Source organism: Excalfactoria chinensis, chromosome 5 (assembly GCF_039878825.1).
Source record: "Excalfactoria chinensis isolate bCotChi1 chromosome 5, bCotChi1.hap2, whole genome shotgun sequence".
NCBI lineage: Eukaryota > Metazoa > Chordata > Aves > Galliformes > Phasianidae > Excalfactoria > Excalfactoria chinensis.
In genome coordinates this window covers 26013383-26039804 of record NC_092829.1, presented here as the reverse complement: position 1 = coordinate 26039804, position 26422 = coordinate 26013383, and the positions used below count along the sequence as shown (strand labels likewise).

Below are 26422 nucleotides of genomic sequence, written 5' to 3'. Positions count from 1 at the left end.
CATATACGATAACAACACACCTTAAGGTATTAACACCAAAGGAATCGCTCTCCATTTTGGCACAGTTCTGTAAACAGATGCAGTTAACAGTGGGGAGAATGGCAGACTTTGTTTATAGCCAGGAAGAACACTTCTGTTCAACTGCAAATATTTGGAAAGGAATATTATTAATCACATACTCATTTCTGCAATGATTACTGAACATCTGTTTTTTCATAGAATTGCCTCTTAGTATTTCATATCGCAGAGCAGCCATCTTTCAAACACTTCTCACCTCATTTTTCTTTCATAGAGTCAGCTGCAACAAGTCAAATACAGCAAATTTGAATTTTATAGATGCATTTAGTTTAAATCTACTTGGGAAGAACAGAATGGTGCTCAAACACCTACGGCTGCTGTACAGGAATACTTTACGTATTCCAGTCAAGTCACAGGGAATACGGATGACTTCCTCACAACAGGGACCAGAGACATCATCAGAAACCACTCAATCAACACAAAGCTACTGCTGATCTTGGCATAAAGCGTTTGTGAAAGCTGTTCACCTTGATCTGGTATCATAGTATGGTAAAGTCTCATCTACAGTCTAGGAGTTATTTGATGACTGCAGCCTTTCATTGCATGTGGCCTCTGTATTCTTCCGGAACTCCTACATTTCCAATATTCTTCTCTCACTTTTATATAAAATGAAGGTAGTACCCTAAACAACAATTGCTGAAGAAGATACTTTAATTAGCTTTGCATGCACTCATGCACACTTCAGAAAATCTCACTTCAATCTAGTTTGGAAATCAAGACTGAAGATATTCACTATGCTGTATATTCATGTAGAAGGCTTGAGATATTTGTTTTATCACATTCTAGTCATTTCAACTGCAGCTAAAGACAACTATTTGAGGACTGTATCACAAAAGTATTTCTCTTAATAAATGGAATTTGGCATAATTCCCACACAGTCTAACAGATGTGCATCTGTATGCAGTGAGTACAGTCAAAATTACCTCATCCTCCTGAAAACAATGTTTGAAACTCAGTTAAGTGTCCTGAGGGGCTAACTAAAGTTCAAGTTCATTCTCCATATCTCACAAAATGTACTGTATTAGGAAATAGTGTTTCAATTATGCTTGCTTAGATAACTTAGCCTTTGGAATAAACTCCCAATGACTTTTAAGATCCTACAGCATAAAAGGAACTGTGTCAACAGAAGTGTTTGATTGTTTTTAAAAAATAATTTACAAAATGGTAGGGTTTTTTTCCTGATTTTATAGTAAATCAGCTAACATTTAGTTGAACAGACTATCAGCAGATTCTTGCACCTGCTGGTGCAAGAAAAGATTCTACTTCACCCGTTCCATAAAAAACAAACAACAACAACAACAACAAAACAACAAAAAAACACAACACCATTATCTCTTGCTATATAATGGCCTAAGACAGAGCTAATACTTTCATATTAACAGTCTGAACCTTCTGATGGATACTGTTCTACCTACATTCACAATGATATAACATCCAGTTCTTAATATAAGAAATTTAAAAAGTCTACTAACCACTTTAGATTACAAAAAAATTAATTTTAATAAACAAACCCAGAAACCAACCCAAAAATTCACAAACATCTGTGAAGGTATACAAGAGGCAACTGAAGGAGAGGACAGATAGGAAGGAAAACAAGTAAGTTAGTCAAGTTCTTGTTCTACAGACTCAGACTCAAAGTCATCTGCAAAGTAATGAAACTCAGCCCTTTAACTGAGCCCTTAAAGCTCAGAACCATGCTGTGACCATTGATCTGACAGTTAGAGAACACTGGAGTTACCTGCTACCCTGTTAGGTGTTTTTGACAGAGTAGTGCTGCAATTAAATTTAATAAGATTTATCTCCAGAAATGGTCATGCACTAGTAGAAGAAAAATCCAATTGTACAGTAACACACACACACACACACAAAACAAACAAACAAAAAAACCACTAATCTCCAATGAGCACCGCAAGCTAGGAGAAATAAAATAGGAAAAAGGAAAAAAAGAAAAAAAATCAAGAAGAATCTGAATATGCTAAAAATAAGCAACCTGTATTCCATCACATGACTCATTAAGTGTAAGAACTTAAAGAAAACAAGCAACAAGCACAGTTGGCATCTTAATACCATGCAGATTTTTTCCTACTGTTGTCACTATATAATCATTGCTCATTTCAATCAGAAAGATCTATTTTAAAATGGATGAACTGCTCATTATTGCCCCATACTTAATCCTACTGACTGAATTATAGCTTCTCAGTGTATGAAATGAGGTGCTGACCAGCATATACTCAGGAAAATTCGATAAGAGGAATGATTGCTAAGAGGTGAAAAAAAATTGCAACAGATTCCCAAGGTTTTTCTAAAATTGAAATTATGATCTATAAATACAGTCACCCCTGAAGAGATGCATTTCCTTCAAAGAGAAATCTCACAGTGCAGTTTTCTTTGAAGAGATATCTCCAAATTTAATATTGACTAGAAGACGTCTGCTGGCATCTTGGAACAGTCTTATGCACTTTGTGCTCGTCTTTGCTTAACTTCACAATGTTCCTGCTAGAACCAGAGGCAGCTGGTGAACAGTCATGTTACTTTGCAGATGACATTGAGTCATAACAAGCCTTTTTTTTTTTTTTTTTTTTTTTTTTTTAATTTATTTTTAAATTATTATTTACAATTAGTTTAATTATTGTTTAAAATTAGTAATTAAACAATATGTGATTGGCTGTCTAATAGGAAGAATCAACATTTGTACTAAAGGTTCCCACCTATGAACCACATAGATGTTTCGTTTCTTCCAGATGAGCACATATTTTTAAGAAGGTAGACAGAGATAATTCAAAGCAAGTTAAACATGGTACATCTGTATCTGGCTTCTACCTCTGTACTACTCCACAATTAAGGAGACACAACATCTTCACATACTCTTTCCTTCTAGAAAAGTCAGAAACATGAATTTATTAAATTCATTGTAAAGGATACAAGTGCAACAGAAACATTCCTATGGAAATTCTGTTACTGAGAAAAATCATTTATTCCGCAGAAAATTAAATATTAATTTTCACACATGAATTCCTGCAAATGCACAGACTTGTCAATGAACATTCAACTGTAATTTTTTTTCTTTTCAATTTATTTATTCAACAGTAAGATCCAGAAGACTGTAATGAATTGGAAACACAACTGAAAAGCAGCAAATGTTAAAAATGAAAATACAGAAGGCTGTTTTTTAAGTATTTAGTTCACTTTCTAGTTTTTCTTAAAAGACTCAAAAAGTTTGTTCCACACCATAAAGATTTATTTTACAATCTTGAAAGATTACAATAACTACATATTTTCAACAACTACTGTCAGGTGTGACCCCTACCTCCCATGGCAACTAAGTTGGAAAATAGTTGGAAGCTTTTAAGTCACAAATCCACACATGTAAAGAGAATTTTTATAAAAGAGAAAGGAATTAATAAAATTATTTAATTTTTAAGCTCCTTCAGATCAAGATTTAAGAAAGAATAAAATGAATCTTCTCAAAATACAAGTTTAAAAAATTTACCAGCATAAATTAGCTCAAAGTGCTGAAGCACTCACTACTTTTAGGGAGAAAGAAGAAGACAACACCTAAAAGGAAAAAAGCAAAACACCAAAACTAACCTAATCTTCAGGCTCATTCTCTTAATGAGAAACATGTCATTGTTTCACAGATGTATATTTCTGCAACAGTTTCCATCTGGTAATTATTCCTAGTTCGTAACCTGTTGTAAACATTACAGTTTCAGTGGAGAAACTCAGAACAGCATTCTGCTGCTGAATAAAATATTTAGTAAAACCAAGCTACTTTGTTTCCCTTTGAAAATAAGTAAATAAAAGGTGAAGAATAAGGGAGAGGTAAAAAGAGCTTATTCTTTTGTCTTCATATAAAAATTTCAGAAATCAAGGAGCAAATAATGATAAAAAAACAATAATCCTACAATATTTTTTTAATACTTAAAAAACAAACAAACAAAAAAGAGTTCTTCCTTTCCTGGCACATTTTCTGTCACTACATTTTTATAAAGCAACAACTTCCTCTTTAGAATTCAGCTGGTACATAAAATGATAAATGAGACAACAGAATATTTGGGATAATCTGTGTTAAAGTAATTAGTATGGGTAATTTGACTATCATAACTACTGCAACAACTGCTTACAATATTTGCTGACAAAGAGCTACTGTCACACAAGTGCACCCCACTGTTCTCCTCCCATGTCTGAGGATACTGAAAAGTTTAGCTCTTATCTGAACAAGAAACTTAAATCCCAAAGTATCTACAAATGAAAAACATTTCTGTTTGTTACTCAGAAGGAGCTACATACTTATATCTATGTATGTATGTATATATACATATATATCAGTTGGTCTAACAGTTATCATACAGTCACACCTGCATCCCAGTTACAAGGTTACTACCTCTATCACAGCTGTAAAGAATATGCTATCTGAAACAAAAAGATACAGACATTATCCCAGAAAATTTATACTGCAGAAGGACAGGTAATCAAGCACTTAGTTATTTGGCACTGCTAGAAATTCAGGAATATGTGACTATTATACATGTCAGGACACAAACGGATGGTAATGAGGCCTTCAAAGGCTCTTAAGAAGTCAATTTAGCCTCATCAGAGATTTACTGAATGCAGCATAATTGCAAAGACTGCAAACACAAGAAATTTAATGTGATCTAGAGTAAACTGAATAGCTATAGAATCTACAAATAACATAGGAGAAAAAAGGCTAAGGCACTTGGACTGAAAAGATGCAAGGAATAAAATTACAGAAGAGAGCTGAGCAGCCCCATCCACTTTGAAAGGGTTTTATCTTAAAACCTCAGTCGCCATAATCAAACTCAACAGAATGAAGCATACAAAAAGCTATGGTACTAATGAGCAGACTTCTTGAAGAAACATCCAAATAGATTACATGTGCTCAACAATTATTGTACAGTATGAGCTCTTGTTTTAAGTTATATTTTAAAGGTATATCTCAAAGGCATTTCTCATACTGTTGCATTTTGCATTCAGTTGGGATGGCTTATTCCCAGAATACTAGATATCATGCATGGCTGACATGAGTAGAAGAAAAACAACAGGGAGATAAGCAAATAATTGAGCCACCTCAGTTTCTTCTAAATAAACATGAAACACAATTAGCAAGTGATACTTCATAGCTACACCATGCCTCTACACCAGTTTTAAAAAGGGACCTGAAAATATGGACAGAAACAGGCATACAGTCTCCTTGTAAGAGCTGGCAAAAATGCTTTGCTAATGGTGACTATGCAGAAAAAACAGTGTTTAGTAACTTAAATTTCCTCTATCAAATAACATTATTGTGTTCTTTCTATCTATTGTAGTTTCCACAGAGGCATTACTTTCATTGTGTGCTATGTATATAGATTTCATTAATACCCACAAATCACACACATTAGCATCATGCTCACGTATAAACACAAGATGAGGGATGTTATCTGAAGCTTTTGCTAAAGATAGAAGCAGTTCTGTACTTGCATGCTACCACAAGATATTCACAATGATTAGAATCTCACAGCAAAACTAATAATGCTGTATGTTCTCCTCTAACTTGCTAAGTTGCCAGTTAGAACAACATTTCTCCTGAGAAAGGTGAGAATGTAGATATTAGATTCACTTTTACAAAAAATACTAAATTATTGAAACAAATATACAAATGAAGACCTGAAATAATCTACAAGAAATGTCAACAGATACTAAATCTTATATCAATTGCAAATAAAGAACAATAGATTCAGGAAATAAATCACGTTTCATATGAATCTGATAAGGTTAAATGATGTCTGTCATACAGGAGTAAATAGATTAAAAATAAATAAATCAGGCATACAATTCTGTGTTTTCTAACTTCTAGATTGAGGTGCAACCTTCTTATTGATTTAATGTTTGACTGAATCTATTTCAGTAAAGTAAAGTAAAAGCAAATAGAACCTTGTCACTTAAAGGATGCAATAGTATTGCACCTTAATATACTAGAATTAAAATGAGGACAATTTATTTCTGCAAATAGTCAAGTCTGGAGCAATTGCTTGGTATGCTTTTTGTTCAGGAGGAGCATCTAACTTAACTTTTACTACTTGATTTGCCAGAAGCTACTTTCTATAGTAAAAATTTTTACTATAGAGAGTGTGAAAGTACCCTAAACAGATCAGTACTGGCAGTTAGGACTTGGATATAAATACAGTAAAGAGTACCAAAATGAAATAGATAACAAAAGTTTTATAAGCTTGAAAACAATTAATACTGGATATATTATTAAATTCACCCAGTTAACAACAGTATAAGTACTTACACCAGTCCTGTGGCAAGTACTATATGTCATCGTTAGGGATGTTCATGTTCACACATGAATAGTACCTTTATGATGTTGATTAAAAGACTGTGTTTAAGTATCCCCTAGATAAAATTCAATTTTAAAATGAGGGGAGTAAAAAGGCAAGTATAAAGTTCTAGTCCAGAAGAATAAATTAAAATGATAACCCATCCTGATTTGTACTGTGTCCCAATATTCTACAACACTGTAAGTACAATAGCCTTTAAGAATTTCTGCAGATTTTGAAAAATACAGTAATGAATGAGCAGAAAATCATTGAATCTAATTACTGAAATATGAATGACAACTCTTCTCTTTAGTCTGAGATTACAGATTGCATGAGAGATTTTACAGACAAATAATTTAACACTACAAGAGCACAGATAGTGTGTAGTTACCACAGAGGGAGGGTCCGGAAAGGAGGATGTAGGGCTTCTTGTTGTTTGTGGGATTTCTTCTTTTTTAGTATTTATATACAGCCTACAACTGAATGTAAATGTTTCTTAACTTATTTTGAAATAGAAACCAAAATAGCAGGACCCTACAAGATACTTATTAGAAATCTTCTAATCTTCAAAGAAAGATGTCCTAGGCAGTATGTCTGAGTACAGTGAATATCCCAATAGCTTAAATGAAGTAGTGGCTCAGTACTCTCAAGACCAGGAAATTCTGATGGAAAAATGTTAACTTCTGGTCTCTTGCACTGTATCAAATCAGCTACATCAAGAAGAGGTCAAGGTTTCCCAGCAAAATAAACATAAATGTCTTAACTTCAAACTAATAGCATACTTTTCAGATACAGGGTGTTTTTATCCATGTAACAGCTTGTGTGGAATGGAAATAACCAAGTTTGAGCACAATGCAACAGCATACCAGACAACTATCCAGCTGTGTAATAAATTTAATGACATTCTGTATCAATATAGACAATGTATATTATAAACAAAATGAGACTTGGTGGAACTGGATATAGTAGTATTCACCTAATTATGCATGTCAGCTTTACTATCACCAGGATACAGCTTCTGCTGTATCTTCTTTTACCTGCTTTCATCTTGTGGTCAACACCAAATGTAGTGAAAGCTAAGGTATTACTTCTATCATCCATACCACATGCATACCCATACTACAGTTCTGAAGAAAATTTATACAGACCCTCAAACATTTGAAATATCCAGAAGCAGAATTTTGATTATTTGCTTAATCTGATTTTGAACATTCTGTAGCCACCACAAATCCCAGTGACCTTTCCTGTGTGGTAAGTGAGGTTCCATCTGCTACTCCCTAAATACAGATTCTGTTTCATTAAAATCACTACAAGCATCATCAGCTAAAACATACTAACATAGATACTACAAAGAGATGTGCCAAAAAATAGAAGTGACAAGAACTGTGTCACAGGTGTACCCTCATTAGGATTGAGGTAGCATGCCATCTTGCTTTCAAGCTTATCAGAAGGCATAGGTAGTCCCAAGACTTCTAATAGATACAGTGATTTCATTTGCTAAAGAAGCCAACCAACCATACATAGCAGTACAATTATTACAACACTGAGAAGGCCTTCCTATTTCAGAACAGAAGGCAACATCTTTGGTAACAAGGAAACAGAGCTCCTTGTGCAAGGTAATCCTGCAGTGGGTCGCATTATGATTCAAGTGTTTTAATGTATCTCTTCATACCTAGAGTCCAAGAGGACAAAACTGTTTTTTTCACCAGTTACTGCCACATTAGTGTCAAAAGACTGAACTTGAGAAGTCAGACAAAATTTCTGTTTTAAGCAAGAACCATTACAAGTGGGTTGCCTAATCCGTATCTTTATAGTAACACTTCCTCCTTATGCAAATTTACAGTCACATAGCAACTTAGAGGTAACTGTCTTTGTTTCAAGAATATTGATAACTAGAACATGAAACTACTGGCTCGGTAAAAATAGCATCTTAAAATAAAGGACATGTCACTCAATTTATACCTATTCTAGGAAATTCTATGTGTACTCTGAGTCACTTTGCTTTGACACATAAAGCATACAGTCAGAACATTGCTTGACAGAGTTGCATGTGTATCTATTATGCTAAAAATCTAGAATTTATTGAATATCACCCAATTCTTCAGATAAGTAATAATGCTCAAAATGAGAAAAAAAAATCCCTTAAAAATAAAATTACCTAATTATGTAAACTATTTAAAATTAAGTCAGTCCCCAAAACAATGTATTCTTTTTGTAGTATAGGAGAAAATATCTGATTTTACAGCACTTTAAGGCCCAAATAATTTGCACATATTTTTAATTCTATTTTCTGTATACATAGATTTTTGACGAACTGTTTAAGATGTCACACCATCAAGGATAAGAATTTTATGGAAAAAAATTAAGTCACTATATTATTCAATTTTTATCTGCAATCTTTTAAAAGAAATGCTGTGAGATGATTTATAACAAACAGAGGATCTAGATCCTCTAAAACAAAGTGAACATGGATACATCAAGAGGGAGATAAATTTATATTCTTTCCTGTGTTTTTCACTGAAGCCTCAAAACATGGGTAATGTAACATTTTATTTTTTTTTAATGTATACATGTCACTATTTATGTAGAGAACTGTGCAAAAATAAGAAAAGCAATGAATTATTTGCATGAAAATTCATATGAAAAAAAAAAAATGAAAGCACAAACAACTATAAAGCCAATGAAAGTCCTGTTTACACTGCCAGAGTAACAAGTGAAAAGCAAGACAAAGCAGAACTAGCTGTAGTATAAGTTAATAGCTGAACCTCTAAGATTTAAGAGAATCCAACATCTGTTTTTGGAAACAGATGGACTCTATTCATACAGTTGTATCCTAATGACTGCTTGTTTGGAGTTATACATATAAATCTACCACATTCTTAACTTCTTCCTTCTTGATTTTACAGACCTCTTAAAAATCAGTCTTATTGGTCAAAGCAAACATATTTCAGGAAATATTTCTCTGCCTTTCTGCTATAAGATACCCTGACCTGAGCTCATGAGAAAATGCTTGGATTGAGATAATTTAGTATTACACAAGTCAACTGAACAATCCTTTCTGGCCTTATATTAGAGGCTCAAAATGACAAAATGGAATCTAAGAAACCTAAGAAATATCAGACATCTAGGCTGGACAGTGTGCAGAGAGAATAAAACTGGAATGCTGAATTCTAAATGATTCCTCCTGAGCAGGGGATGATGTCAAATGACAAAATATCAAATTTTCACAGAAGTGCAAAAAAAGAAGTCTGGGTTTGCAGCTGTGGCAGGATTCTAGAAATAGAAGGAAAGAGAAGCAAAATCAAAATATGCTCCAATGGAGCGAATAAAGTATTGAGAATTAATAAGCATGGTTGGCTGTAAGACAAGGATGCATTCCTTAAAAAATAAATAAATGGTAATAATTTTTTTAAAAAATGAAAAGAGATAGAATAATAACATGTAGTTAAAAGACAATAATTGAATCATAGAATGGCTTGGGTTGGAAGGGACTTCAAGGATTATCGAGATCCAACCCCCTGCTGCAGTTAGGGCTGCCAACCTCCACATTTAATACTAGACCAGGCTGCCCAGGGCCCCATCCAGTTTGGCCTTGAACACACCCAGGGATGGGGCAACTACAACCTCTCTGTGTAAGCAGCTCCAGCAACTCAGCATTCACTTGGTGAAGAACTTCCCACTGATATCCAATCTAAAATCTTCCTTACTTCAGTTTAAAACCACTTCCTCCTGTTCAGTCATTATTTACCCTTTCAAAGAGCTGGCTCTGCTCCTGTTTACAGGCTCCTTTTTAGAAGGCTGCAATTAGGTCACCCTGCAGCCATCTCTCCTCCAGGTTGAGCAAGCCCAGCTCCCTCATCCAGTCTTTATAGGGCAGGTGCTCCAGCCCTCTAATAATCTTTGTGGTCCTCCTCTGGAACCTCTCCAACAGCTGTCTGTCTTTCTCATATTGGGGGCCATAGAGCTAGATATGGTATTCCAGATGGGACCTCACGAGGGCAGAGTACAGAGGGACAATCACCTCCCTGTCCCTGCTAGCCACCCAATTCTCTATATTTCTATATCCTCTATATCTAGTCTGGGTTAGGAATTAAAAAGGTTGACGCAAGCATGATAATTTTATATATGCTTTGTTTTTTCTTTGTTTTCTTTTTAAAGGCAGTTTCTCTTTTCTTTTACTAGAGAATTATCTGAATAAATCTCCTTATCCCCTTCTTTTCCCAGATTAAAGAACAATGCTGTACTATTGCTGGAAACATTTTGAGGAACATGTCTTGCTTGATGCATTGTTATCCCAGTTTCTCCCATTTCTTTTAGTCAACAGGGCATACACTAACCCAATCAGGTGCAAAATGACAGGGAAAACAAACCCTTGTCTTGAATTTGACATGGAATTCTCACTCAGTGTCATCTGTGAATATAGGAACTCAAAGTCTGTACTTAGAAAAAAAAGAAAGAAAAAAAAAAAAGAAGACAATTTTCATATTGCTCCTAAGAGTTCAGCTTTCAGACAGGTTCTCACTGCCCATACTAACACATTTTCAAAGAGCAAACTTCTGAATGAGGTGGGGGAATGGGAAATAATCACAGACACAATCATCAACACTTCCAGGGTTCACTGCTTTTAAACTTTGATTGGTCTTTATCTGGTAGACATTAGAAATCATGCAAAAATTAGACAAAACAAAAGAACATCCAACACAAAGAACATCTCTAAATCAGTACAGCATTTGTTCAACAACACCCACTTTTCTCCAGATGTCTCCAGCTGTGGAATTTCTGTAAAGATCAATATTACAAGATTTTCTCCATTCAACTTTGAGTCCAAAGAAGTACTAAGAAATAACACAACTGGTGACTAAATATTTGGAGACTGTATTACCTAAATGAATGGCACATATAACTCCTGACAATAATTCTACTTGCTTGTACTGCTGTTCTGAGTAATATTAGCAGACAACCTGAATAAGACAATTGCCCCACTACACATTAATTTTTAAAGATTCTGTTTAATCAGCATAACCTAAATAGTGAAACACAACTAAAAAAAGGTAGTTTTTATTCCATTTAAAAGACAATTAGAGCATTAATGAAATCTGTGTTATTTCTCATGAACTGGAATGCAAAAGTAAAACAACAAAAAAACAACAACAACAAAAAAACCCTCTGCCTTTCAAAATGGCATCATCATATTGTATACATCATTAGAGTCAAGAGAAGTCATCCTTAGTTTATACTAGATTAGGCAGACACACATACCAACTCTATCTTTTGTTCTCCCCCTCCCAAGCCCTCCTCCTTGCCAAGGAAATAAGCTATTCAATGTTAGCACAAGAAATACATCAGAAGGCTACATCAGTCTTTAGCTAGAAAACCAAAAAAGATCACCTCTGTATAAAGCAATAAATGTCAGTGTTAGAGAGCTAAGCAAATTAATACCTCATGAATTAATTACTCAACAAGTACAAAAATAAAACAAAATTGAGAGCTTTTTCAGAAGTTCTTCACCTAGCTCTTGTTTTCAAGTAAGTTTTAAAAACCCTTAGACGCCAAAAACAAAGCCACCAAAATCTATCAGACTTTATTTTAGACAATTTCAGATAACCTAGTGTCAGAGCTATCAGTATTTCTTTAGCAATCTACTATGATTACAGATGAACAAACATAACAACTGGAGGTTAGAAGCACTAGTTTATTTAAAGTTTCATCTTTTCCTCATTTGGGAACAGTATATATGCCATGAAGCCAAAGTTACTGTTAAGAGAATATTCCTTTGATTTAAACATTCTGTTATCTTCCGAATCAATGATCCAGTTATATAAAATAGCTCTTACCACAGAGGGACAAGAGGCAGAGATTTAAGAAAACTAAAACAGCGGGGGCTGATATCATATTGTCCATGAACAGCATTTAGTAGTTATTTCATCCAGCAAGAAGCTTATGTTGCAGCTTCCTTTCCAGCTGAGCGTCTCCTCCGAAGACATATCTGAGGAGGCAATGCAGACAAACAACCAGATTCTGCATTTAGAGGATAAAATTGCCTGAGGAATTTTACATACATTATAACTATGTTTCTGATTAAAATGATACCATAGATTAATCCCCTGAAAATGAATTTACCGTAAGTCTTGTTAATGTCCTTTTTTAGCTTAAACGTCCCAACAGGAATGAGAAAATCTTAAGTCATACAAGTTTTAAGGAGACCAAATCATCAATATTCCATTTAAAATTGTTCAAGTTGACTTTTTTTTTTTTTTTTTTTTTTTTTTTTTTTTTTTTTTTTTCCTTTTTTGAGACACTATCCTCTGATATATTAAATGAAATATCTGTAAAGCATTGAAGAGATTCCAGGCAGGCATTATTATTTTCACCTATACAGTAATTTAACAGTAGTCATCTCAGAATCTCAGAAAAGCTGCTTGTAGATAACTGATCTGTGTTTTAGAAGGACAATTCAATGATGATAATTATTTAAGCTTCTATGAATGAAAACAAAGTCAAAAAGCTATGAGGAAAATTTAATCTCATAGGTGAAATAGGAAGAAAAAGAAAATGAGATTTTTATTATTTTTTGTTCCTAACACTAATACTGGAAAAACTGAGCTGCAGTACAGCTGTAACGTGATCATTCCCCCAAGGCTACAAAAGGTTATTACATACCATGGAGGTCTAAAGAAACACAGCAAAGAGCCACTGAAAGGGTGGGGCAGACTTTCTCTGTGAAGCAGTTCCAGCTAAACAGTTACTAGAGATTGTTTTGGCTTAGACAAATAGGCAGCTCCTCCTTGGCACAAGGCCAACAAAACTCTGCATGCTTCATATTCATTCCACTTCCCCACCCCTCACATGCTTCCCCCCCCCCCCCCCCCCTTCTTCTTAGAATATACATAATCAGATATGTATATATACATATATATATATATGTATGCATGTATATGTATATATTTATGCATATATATTGCTAGTTGAAAAATTTCAGATATTACACAACTGGGGAGAATTGGGCAGAACAAGCTCTAAATACCTCCTGTGCAGTATGTCACAATTGGCCTGTTCCTTGATTAGTATGTAAGCTTCTGGCAGCAGTTTGGATGAGCTTGGGTCACAATCAAATCATGACAGCAGATGAAGTTATCAGTCCTGAACTGTTTTGTATTTAATTCACATTAAAATGATTATTTACAGATGAAACAAAGAAAAAATGTTTGGAGATCAGGAACATACTACTCATCTTTCACAAAACAACAATAAAAGCCTACTTAATGACAGAGGAGCTTGATGTAAAACTCTAATTGGCTTAGCAGTTTCTTTTTAAAGTACTTATTATGGGCTCTACACTGAAAATTGTTTCATGGTGCTGGCTTCAAATAGAACAATTAAGATAAAAACATAGTGGATTTAAATCCTATGGCATAGTGTACAGTAACGGAATAAGATTCTAAGTTGATGTTTACCCATACAAGGAGTTCATAACACTGTAATTAATGGTCAAGAAGAAAGAACCTCTAACAGTTGCAACTAACTCAGAGCAAAGCTACATAGTAATTAACAGAAACATTTTCTGAAATACCACTGGAGAGAGCACTCCAGATGTTTCCTACTCCATATGCATATGATACAAACTGAACAATTTGTATCACAATGAGTCAGAGCGCTGTAGTGCCAAACTCCAATACCATGAAACCTGAGAAAACTGTTCAAACTGAATCCTACCTCAAAGCAAAACACAAATTGAATTTTCAGTGTTAAATGAGAATGATTTCTACAAAAACTAGCAGAAGACACTCACACAGATCTTACGCCCATAGCTGCCATATGCCAACTTGAAGGTTATCATAAAACATTGTAGATTACATTCTTATTTCCATCTCCAATTTCTTCCTTTCTTTTTTAAAAAATCAAATATAAGATAACACTAACCTCTTCAAAACAAAACAAACAAAAAACAGCAGCAACAACAACCACCACTCATTTGAACAGAGAATGAACAAACCATTTCCAAAGACAGCATGACATTCAAACACTCTTAGGAATGCAAACCTACCCACCACAAATAATTCCAACAAATGGATAAAGAAATATATTTGCCATCATCTTTTGCAATGGAGGAAAGGAATTCTGAAGTGTAAATACTTTCTGTAAGACATCTAGTAATTTTAGTATGCCCCCATGGAAAGGCTACAAATTCCAGCCAAGAACACCTTCAGTAAGCTTCTTTTGTGACAACATATGGCTTCCAACATACAGCTTTATAAACTTCTTTTTACACATAACTTTACTGCATCAATGAACACTTTCTATTTGTGAGCTTTAAGCCTACCCCTATTTATTATTGCAAAGTTATGTCTGATGACTTACTTATCTCATAAAGATTCCTGGATTTTTATGCATGTTTTTTGTTTGTTTGTTTGTTTGTTTGTTTTTATTCCCTCTCCCCTGACCCTCCTCCCACCAGCGTCATTGGGATTCTGGAAATCTTTCCAGGAAGTACATCTGTGCATGAGTTGGAGGGTAAAAGAACACAAAAATCTTAACTCTGAATAAGATGAAAGGCAGTAACACAAGATTCCTGGATCAACACGTCACCCTATAAAACTGAAAGTGATATATGATAGTTAATTTCCAAGCTTTACTTAATTGCTACATTTCTATCTTGTAAAAGCTATACAGAACAGAATAAAAGATCAAAGTGCAAAAACAAACCACTGGCAAGACTACAAAACAACAAGCAGTAATCAGAAGCACAACTGTATACCTGCAGCTTAAGACTAAATAATAATAATATTTCCTGTACATAAATTAGATTAAGTACAGAGGGACGGATTGACAGAAGCATGTAAACATTCTTCCTTGACTTTCAAGAGGAAAATAAAGAAATAAATCACAAATCCTAGACTACATGCTTTCAAATAGACAATTCTGTAGCTTTGCTAGAACAGGATTCCCACCTAAGCATATATTTTATGTGAAGTTTTGTTTACATTTAATTCAACAACTGGACACAGACAGAAAGTTTCAAAGCATCAATATATGTTATGGGTAATATTCCAACTATCATCAATAAATTAGTCCTTCTGACAAAAACAAAGCAAAACAAACAAAAAACCACCCTCTTATTTTGCTATTTTTAAATAAGCACAAAGATCAATATTGGAGAATAGAAAGATAACTCCAAAAGCAATCAATTGTTCACCTATATGATTTGATTGCTCAAAGATTTTCAAAGACTCTTAAAGGACGTTTTTGCAATTCCCTTTATAAAATGGAATTTGGCATAAGCATTAAGAGAAAGTGGTATGTAAACTTTTGAACACCCCTTTGAGTACCAAAGAGCTAAGATAGCAAACATACCTACATTCTTTTTTAAAAAAAACAAAACTAAACTAAAAACTTAGTTAAGAACAGCATTCAGTGTTACAACCTATCATAAATAGAAGTAGATGAAGATGAAAGTAATTATATTTTAACAGTTTCATACGAGTATTTACTGCACCTGCAGTCTATGCATTGTGGCAAATTCATTAGGCTGTCATGCAACAGGAAAGCTGTTCTGAGACTAACAATTGTCAGCAGTGTCAGTCTTCCACGACACGACACAGGTTATGTTTGAACTAATCAGTTCAAACAGCCAGTTCTAATCAGCCAGCATTTCTACAAACAATTTCTGCTAGTTTCAGCAAGCACTGAGACTAGTAGCTAAGTATGAATTAAGACTTCATACACATGTATATATTCAATATATGCCTATAAATACACACACATTCACTGCCTGAATCAAATTATGTCAAGTCACAATTCAAAAACATCAGTGCACTCCTTTGACTAACTTAATAGCCAGTATGAACAATGAATATGAGTCACTGAGCACAACACTGAATACATGCATTAACCCTAAATATAACTGAATAATTAAGTCTTCATCTTCAAGTCATTACTAAGAGAGGACAGTACTGTTTAGGAACTTTCCCTTGGAAGAACTGGGAGGAAGAAAAGTATTCTTGCGTTGTTTTGTTTGTTTGCTTTTTCACAATTCTTTTATTTACCTCTCCCTGTTCTAGGTTATGAAGGATTTCCATTTACAAAACACATAGAAAGATTAACATTTACAAATCCATAGATAGATTAACAAAAACATTATGCCACTGTATAATTACATTTCTATTTAATATTTAAAAACAAACAAACAAAATACTGAACAATCATCAGTATATTTTGATTTTGCTTTTTTAAACAGAAAAGTAGAGGCACGAGTCAATGTCAGAATTCTTCCGATTTCCCGATGTGGTTAACCAAGGTTAAAAGAAACCTTGGTAAATAAAAGGTAAGGATGTTCAAGAAACATATTAGCTTCCATAGCTTTTAAAAGAGATTATACTTCCTTTCTGAAGCAACAGTAATAAGGGGGAAATGCACTCATGAATCCAAAATTATTCTTATGCACCTGGTGATATAAGTTTCATACAAACTTAATTTTCAGAAACCAAAACTACAGGGGATTTAATCAGTGTGTTTTATTTATGTACACTAAAGTAAATAAACTGGACACTGTTTCATTAGACAATATAAAAAAGTATATAGCAAACTGTACAACTACTACCTAGCCTGTTCCAAAAAATTCAAATTCAAACTCTCACTAGTACTGTTTTGACCTTGGAGAAACTCATGTTTCATGTGAACAGCTTAGCAACAAATAAGTCACTGCTCCCTGTTACCTGTGACATCTCCAAACAGGTTTTTACATCACTTTCTCCTTCAAAGCATCTATTTCCTCCTTCACCTCTTATAAAGTCAAGTGACTGAAGTCCATCAGATGTTCTGTATGTCAACAAGCTAAAAGTATTCTGGATGAAAGTTCCACATTTAAGGAATCAGTAAGTTGGTAACACAGATGTAATTATGAAAATGTGAGGAAAATATGTTTACTTCAAATCAGAATTTTCAGAGCATATAACACAGGTACAACTTAAATTTTATCCCTGCAAGAAATACGTTAGACTTGATAGGACAAGACTTTTTCTAGATATTCTTTCTTTATAAACTGCAGATATTCTGTAAGAGAACATTTTTCAAACAAAGAAATAGCCCAATCTATTTATTATGCAGCATAAATATTAATAGCCCATATTTTGAATGCTATTATTTTCTGCTTACATTACTAAGATTCAAGTCAGCCAGCACTGCACAGCTAAGGGTAATGTAATTGAAGATAAATTAAAACAGACAAGTGGATGTCAAAATCTTTAATCTTACCTGACAGGCAGATGTACGTTAAATATTCACCCTGACCCCCAGTAGCTAGGAAAGGAATCTTTTTTTTTGTTCTTCTTTTAACTTGGACAGCTCCCAGCATCCTTTCATCATGTGGGGCAAAAATTTCTTTGCTGATTGCAGATTTGGCATTCATTGTAGATCAGATATAGCAGACTGACACTCTCTAAAATAAAATCAGAAATAAAAATATATATGTATTAGTAACTACTCCTAAGCTATGTGAAATTCCCTTTGTCTTACACTGGCATTTGCAATTCTGACCCTTCAAATAAAGTCTCTAATGCATCAAAGAATTTACAACATAATTTTGTGTACTTTGAGGTACAATTTTCAAAATATTTGAGTCGTCCCTGAGGTACTCGTTATTGACAGTTCTCAATCTAGCTAAGCCTATTTTGGGCAGAAACAGTGCATGCTAGCACTTCAGCATGACCCAAAATCTTCTCAAATGGACACCTTCTATCCTCATTGTGCTAATTTTCTCACTGGTAACTGGTGGAAATCATCTGTCTCATTCATTGGGAAAGCACAGCTTGAGCATACTGAATGAATGCTGTAGTCAAGTTCATCCGCCTGTACTCTGGGCTTGATCATATTAGCACACACATGTGTTCACAAGATACATAGAAAACTTACAGCTCTGAAAGAATGTTCTTAAAAGGACATTACTCAGTGACAGTGCTTGCTGAAACAGCTCCTGTTCTTCTTGCAGCTTTTATACCTTATCCCCTTTATTCCACTGTAATCAGCAATGAGTAACTGCACAGGAAATAACATCAGATAAATCAGCTTGGACAAAAATCACACCTTTTCATTCTGGCCAAGGCATTTTAACCCAGGGAATAGGAGCAGAGCATGATGGTTGCTGCTTATTCAGGAGTGTCTAGCAAAAGCAATATGTCTTTAAGCACAACTTGCAGAGGAAACTAGTTAAAGGACAGAGAACTCAGTTACAAAAGTATAACAGGTTCTTTATGAAGACAACGGAACATAACTTCAAATAATCCTGCACTGAAATATATTGGCAAGTATTTAAGTCTAACCTAATAGACTGTAAAATCTAAGGAAACTCCATGGCAAAAACCAATCCTCTTTTCTTGACCCCTGTACACTTTTAAAATCACTTGCCCAATGGCTATTTACTCTGGAAAGTTTCAGTTGAACAAGCTTCTTTCTCACTTTTCTCAAGCCTATGATTTTCCCTCAGTTTAAGCTGAAGGTCCTAGCTCAGCCATGCTGGTTGCCTTGCCTGTCTCCTTTGCACAGTTTCTTCTGCTGGAGAATGGAGAGCTCCAGAACTCACAGAAGACTGTCCTTAAATAGCTACCAGCTCAAGGAACATGAATAAGTCTTCATTTCACCAGTTCTCCAAGAAAAATACCTTTCCTTCATTAAAAAAAACAAAAACAAAAAACAAAAAATGTCTGTACATGCAAGACTTCACATAATACGTGTAGATTTCTTTATACAGTTATCTTCTTGGCATTAACTCCATGAGGAATTTAAATTTTTACCAGTTTTCAATGGGTGTACATGGATTCACGCACTTCAAAAGGCAAGTATCTTCCCCCACACCATATGCTATTCTAATGAATGTTAAAGATATTTTAGCCATCAGAAACCTACTGAACTTCAAAGAAAAGCAAAAATTACAAGTGAAAATATAACTCTTTCATGAGGCATAGGATAAGAACACCAGGAAATCAATTCTCTTGGTGTTTGATTTAGTGTCAAGGTACTGCTGAAGATTTTATAGGGAAATACATCTTCCAAGACATAAAATAAATAAATAAATAAATAAATAAAAATAAAAAAGGTAAAAACAAACAAACCAACCCCAAAAGCAATAACCAAACCAACCAGTGAAAAAAAGATCAGCAAACAAAATCCACACACTAAAGAACTCCTGCAGTTGCTGTTATCTTGCCTTCATTTTCAGTCATAATTTAGATATATATAATTTAGATATATATGGATATATAGATATATATAATTTAGATATACATGGATAATTGAAGTATCACATACTGACTTTTTATTACAATTGTTTTTCCAGAGAGATTAAAAAAAAAATAAAAATAAATTTAAAAAAAAAGCCCAAATTATTAACACATGTACATGTACACCTGCTATCAATGCCAGGCTATTTTTGTTTATATTTCAGCAATATTGTTTGTGTTTTTTGCTTGGTGCACAGAGATTTAGAATGTGGTTTAGGTTATTGAAGCCATCATTCCAACTTCCAAATGCTGATTCCCTGTAGTTGTAGATATTGATTCAAACATCTTGAATATGAATATATGAATAAGAAATACACAAAAAATAGCTGTTCTTTATGGATCAATTTAGGGAGGTGGTTCCTCTGATGGACTCATATTTATATAAAGGACACAGAATTCAACTCCTAAATACACATCTCTCAAATGTTAGGCAATTTATTCCAGGCTGGCCTTTCCTTTCACAAAGTCTTTTCTGAATTTTATTACATAGATCTCACCCAGCAGTTGTGGAAATCAGAATAAACCTGAGGGACCAAAGCACTGACTTCTACAAATTGTGCCTTAGACACACAATTCCTGGGTGTAAAGGTGCCAAGAAACTCCATTTTCCCCTATGAACTGGCTCAATTTTGTACATAACAGTCCTTGTATCAGCGGCTTTGTGCCTCCTTTTGTCCAAGTTACCTTGAATAAATCCACATTTCCTTCAGAAAGTAAATAGAAGTGTTCATTTCAATATTTATGAAGAAGAAGAAAAAATTAGAAACATGCTCTGGAAATACAAAATATTATTGCAGGCTTTATGAGCACTTAGAAGACTGAGAGTTCATTCACCCAATGCCCAGTGTTACCTCTCTAGGAGAAAAAAAAAAAAAAAAAAAAAAAAAAAAAAAAAAAAAAAAAAAAAGAGTAGAATGCCTCAGTAAGCATAAGAATCTTGAAAGGGAATCTTGAAAGGGAACCCAGGTTCTCTGTCTCACATGCTTTCTTTGTTCTACATGCTTTGTTTCACTCAAATTATTCTGTTAGTGCTATTGCCTGAAGGAAGAAAATTCCATTTTCCTCTAGCCACTTCAATTTTACAGAATGGGATGTCTGAATATACACCTTACCTATGGTGTTAGACAGAAAAGATATACCAGTACATATTTTATCTGATGCCTGAAGCACACTGCCCATCTGCCTCACCTCAAATCCTTCTCTGCTACAATTAATCTCCAAGGCATTTGTATCAGTAAAATCTCCTTCTAGGAACAGCCAACAAGTCCACAGTCTTGGAAATGGAGGGAGAGATAGGGATTAAAGGTAATTTCTAAAAACATTTTAAATAAAGATAAGAAAATATCCCGTACTCTTCAAAACAACAAATAGGGACCGCTTTGTTTGGTCAGTCAAAAGTTCAGACTGTTTGCTGGCTCATCTCTAAAAAGCAGCTAACTTAGCTCTGCATTACAGGTCCACGAAAGCAAGTACAAAGATGGAGAATAAAAGTACCTGTTAAGGTAATGGAAGACAATTCTCAACATGCTGAATTTAATGAGTAGTAAATTCACAAAGAAGTGAAGTAAAAAACAATAGATAAAAAATGTTTTCCAAATGAACAGAAAAATAAGTTCAGTATGGTAAGTCTCATTGCCCTCAAGGATACTGTTTGATCACAAGGAGGAATGGGCTCACAGATAGGCAGTATTGCAGTGGTTCGCCTACAGCATGAAAACACTGAGCAGTCAACTACTGTTGAGCCACACAGAGTTCTAATGAACTCTCAAGTTCGATTTTAGACACCCTTACAGAGGACTTCTACTTGAGAGAACATCACAAGACACCATCGTTAATTGTGATAATTGTCTCATATTTACTTGCTAGAAATGTTGTGACTGTATTTGATCATTGCTTTTCATCAAAATTATGCATTTCTTGTTGCCTCAGCTAGCCAGTGCAACCTTAGTGGTGATGCTCCTCCTAACAAATAATTTATGAATTCTAAAAAAGTAAATATTGGAATATCCAATTTCTACAGTTGTTTTGCGGTATGTGAATTGAAGTTAAATTTATCCTAAAAATCTTTGAAAGGTTTGAACATAACACAAGGCTCAGAGTATCTTCTATCATCCTTCTATAGGTGAAAATTAATTTTGGTTGAGAGATTTTTAATTAGAGTCAGACACTGTATAGACTAGAAAAGTTCCATTACTATCTGCTAATAAAAATTTAAGAATTTTCCAAATATCTATAAATGCTAGGGGAGGGGAAGAGGGGGAAGGGGAGGGGGAGGAGAAAGAGACAAAGCTGAGGAAAAAATAAAAATAGAAAAATAGAAACCACCAAAAACAAAATAAGCAGACTCAACAAACCCACTGCAGGGTTTCTGTTTTCAGTCTCATTTCCAATTTAATTCTAAAATATGAAAACTAGAAAACTGTGAATATATTTGTGCAGCCTACCACTTAACTGTCAGTTGAGAGACACAAAATGTGTTTTTACTTACCTGTATAATTACACAGCAATCTATCTACCCTATCAAGTTTAATTTGGTTAAATACAGATTAGTAAAGATGGATAGAAGCAATAAGCCACTGACATATCAGTATTTGACACGTGTTTTTTTTACCCAAAGCAGGAAGGAATTCTTCAGGTCGACAGCAATTCTTATGAACTTTCATGCCAAAGTAAAATGATTTGATTTCTTTGCAACTCAGATGGATCTGTAGGTCTAAAAGCATTCTAAGAAAGTTCTATAAAGCATCTGGAGTTCTTAACAGAATAGAATAGAATATGTATTTATGAAAGAATGGGAATGAAAAACAGCATTTTTCAACTCAGTTTTTGTTTCCTACCATAAGTTTACATTATCCAGGGCCTCCATCTGTCGTATGATGAATTTTTATTTTTTAAATGATTGGAACACACCCAAGAAGTGTTCTCCCCTCCCTTCATCACACAAATACCTCAAAATAGCTGCATACGAAACTGATAACTGCATTATCAGTGACAACAATGAAATTCTAAAACCGGTCAAGGAGAACCAGAGCAGAAGACAGAGCAGCTATTTTCATTCCTCAGATCTTCCTCAGTGAAGGTCTATTTCTGATACAGCAAGAGGCATACATGCAACATAATGGTAACAAACTATCCTTACTTTCTCAAGCTAGATGGTAGCAAAAACAGAATATGTAGCATTACCAGCTTCCTTAGACACTTCTGTCCCTAACTCTCTCCCAGAGACGTGCAAACCTACTGAAGAGTTGGTATAAGAAAGCACATTGGCAGATAGATTACTGTGTTTTCCAGGTCAAAAATTTTGTTTTTCTTGTTCCAACAACAAGAAAAAACAAACAAACAAACAGGAATTTCAGATCAAACAACAAATGCCCTAGAAAACAATCTGGTGGAACTTGCCATGCTTGTTCACAATAAAATTTAAGTTTTTCAGTCATAAACCTATGGTACTACAAGAAAGAAAACAAATCAAATTCAAATGATGTAAGATTTCTATTTCTGTACGGGAATCCTCTGTGTAAATGACTGCAGGAAAATTAAATAAATAAATAAATATCCATCTGCTTTTTTTTTTTTTTTTTTTTTTTGATACAAAATTCTCTAAGAGCTCTCCTAAAAGTTGAGAAGAACACAGCTGCCTGAACATACTTTCCCCTGGGCATGGACAAAGAGGTATAGGCCCTATATTCAGGGATTCTAAGAGTGAAAAGTGAGCAGGTTATGGAACACTGACAGAAGCTAGCATTAGAGGTGTCTCAGAATGGAAAGTTACTACATTTTGAGGAAATATGAACACCATTCAAATCAAGAATTGATTTATTAAAGAGCAACCAAGAACTGGTTGGGAACACCACACCACTCTTGGAGTGGTTTGTGTTGTTGTTGTTTTGGGTTTGTTTGTTCGTCTTTATTAGTATTTGTTGTTGTTGCTGTTGTTTTTCAATGGAAAGGTTTTTAACTGCATGAACATATTCACAAAGAAACTAGGAAACAGCAGATGTTATAACAAAGTGACAGAGATACCACATTTACATTTCTGGAAAGCTATATTTATTACTTCGAGACATCAGGAAACTCATAGCAGCAAGAAGTAACACCTCCACATAGCAACACTGAAAAATCAGTCTTCAGAAGTTAGCTTAATTCATGAGGCCTTTTAGATATTTTTAGGTATTAAGACCAGTTATTACACATGCTCTTAGGATATTCTTTGCAGACTGAATTACCTCAGTTTTTTGTTGTTGTTGAGGTTTTTTTGTTTGTTTGTTTTTATTTTTATTTTTTTTTCCTCATTCCTCATAGATTTTTTTCTGGTTTCAGACACCTAGACTCTCATGGGCATACATCTTTTTTGAAGCATCATTCTCAAATCTGGACTCACAGTTTCTTAGTTTCTTTAAGGTGAAGTCAGCAGGAAGGGCTTCTTCATAAAACTTACAGTTAACCTTTCCATTTATTGTGAAATTGCCACATATGAATATTTTCCAGAGGATCAGCAGAAGATGTTGAACTGGAGTTCTCATACACTAGATTCTTCAAATCCTCTTCTGAAAAACTGCTACTACTCAATTAGTTTCTTGTTTGACATATAAGACACTCACTACTCCCACTTAACAAGGGATTTTTGTGTTTACTATTTCCAGGCTATTTCTCCAGTATTAAGTTCACTTCCATTTCCAGGCCTGCCTTACCAAATTTACAGGTGCCTACACTGACATCAACTGCAAATTCTGTATTCCAGCATTTTAGTTGTTAACAGCTTGAGAGTGAGCACAGCCTTCTCCTCATTCCTCCAGTTAGAACTAGAAAGATACCAGATCCTCATAATACAGTTCTACAATCATTTTCTGTCCCTATATCTTACTCTACTTCCATTTAAACTTCACTTTCTTATCTCACTTGTGACTCATCACATGAAACTGTATCAAAGATGTTAAAGTTGAGACATAATCTGCCTGTTAAACATTACTTACCTGGCCTAATACCCTAGCACAGAAAGAAATCAATTGGTTTGAAAGCAAATTTCTTGACGTATTGATTCCATTGTTTCTTGGATAAAACAAAGACACGGCCAAATGATAAGCTGGAAATTGGACAATTGGTATAAACCGTGATTTCTGTGCTAAAACCCATCAGAACCTGTTGCAAATAAGAAAATATAAAAATGCTATGCAAATGCTATTGTGGCAGTCCCCTATTTACAAGAGGAGCCACTCTGTTGGTACTTCTCTACAGGAACACAATTTCACCTTAACACAAATTCCAGCTGCTCAATAAGGGCAAATTCTGCAAGTACTATGTAGTTAATCACTGAACAAAAAGATATTAAATGGATTCATAATTTAGTGTACAGGATACCAAATAGAAAGGAAATTACTGCAGTGTTAGATGAAATTGTATTTGAAGAAAAATCCTGCTTTGGTTAACAGCTTACACTGTGCTTGAAACAAGTTATTGGCAAGAACAACAGCTCCATACAGTCTTAGATCATACTTTCCAAAAACCCAGTTTGATTTGCACTCTTGCTCATACAACAGGTATAAACTGCATCTATTAAATCAAATATATCAGAGAGAATCAGAAAACAAACTTGAGTCTATCAAGCTAAAGATTACCAGTTTTCTTAACTGCACCCCCACATCTGAGGAAAAAAAAGGAAAAACCATTCATCATCATCATGTTCTTTTCGTATTGTCCTTAATACTGTGGAAAATTACAAAACAGGGCAATACAATGGGATGAGACATAATGACAAATTAAGTACTCTACTTCACACATCCAAGGTGACTCTACTTTTTTCAGGTAAGTAGAGACATTTTTTTTATCATTCAAAATAAGTGTGTAAATACACTTTATATATATATATATATATACACACACACACACACACACATATATACATACATACACATATACACACTGATATATTCCATTTGAATGGAATATATAGCAGAACAGAATATATCAGTAACTATTGCCCAATGTCAGAATACCCACAATCTAGTTCTGCAATAATATAATCTCTGGAAAGTATTACCCCAGCATTTTACTTGAAAGAAAAGAAGAACCGTGCAGAAGTAGCAAAGCATCTGTTGGTAGTGTCTTGATAATTTCTAGCAGATAACTGTGATTTTTCTGTCAGGTGATGTGAGCTGAAGACATTTCCAACAACACATCCCGTGAATCCTTCAGTAGTAACTATCTTACACTGCAAAAATGTGTGAGCCTAATTAAGCTTGAAAAACTTCAAAAATCTTACAAACTGAAAAATCTACAAAAGGAATTACCATTACCAAAAGCATTCCAGGCAAGGCTGGATGTGCCTCTGGGCAGCCTGGTCTAGTGGTTGGTGACCCTGTACATTGCAGGGGGGTTGGAACTAGATGATCATTACAGTTCTTTACAACCCAGGCCATTATTTGATTCCATAATTTGATGATTATTTCTTGAAGACATGAAAGTTTCCATCTGGCTTAAGAATATGCAAAAGCTATTAGCTTTTAGTCAAAAGTATCTTGAAGTTGTATATTAATATATGGATACCTGTACAACGTATAGTAACTCTTTCTAATTTACAGTAAATTCTGATATAGCAAGTATTACAACACAGAGAGACATAAATTAGAACCTAAATAGGAAAAACTAAAACCCAACATTCTTTAGTTCATTCTATCACATCTTTACAAACATAGAAAGAGTGAAATTCCATTCTCTTAATGCTTTCATTTTCAGGAATTACATTTCATATAT

General features: G+C 34.3%; 1 protein-coding gene across 2 annotated transcripts in view; it reads right to left on the bottom strand.

The window, feature by feature from the left end:
• The window catches only part of STXBP6 (syntaxin binding protein 6), a 66268-nt gene that overhangs the window by 19907 nt on the left and 19939 nt on the right, over positions 1-26422 (bottom strand). Inside the window, exon 2 of one of the 2 annotated variants that reach the window (XM_072338954.1) lies at positions 17652-17835. The exons of the other annotated variant lie outside the window; for it this stretch is intronic. Within the exon in view, the coding sequence (XP_072195055.1) occupies positions 17652-17805 (154 nt within the window). The 5' untranslated portion in view covers positions 17806-17835. The remainder of the gene's footprint in view (positions 1-17651; positions 17836-26422) is intronic. 2 annotated transcript variants of the gene reach the window in all.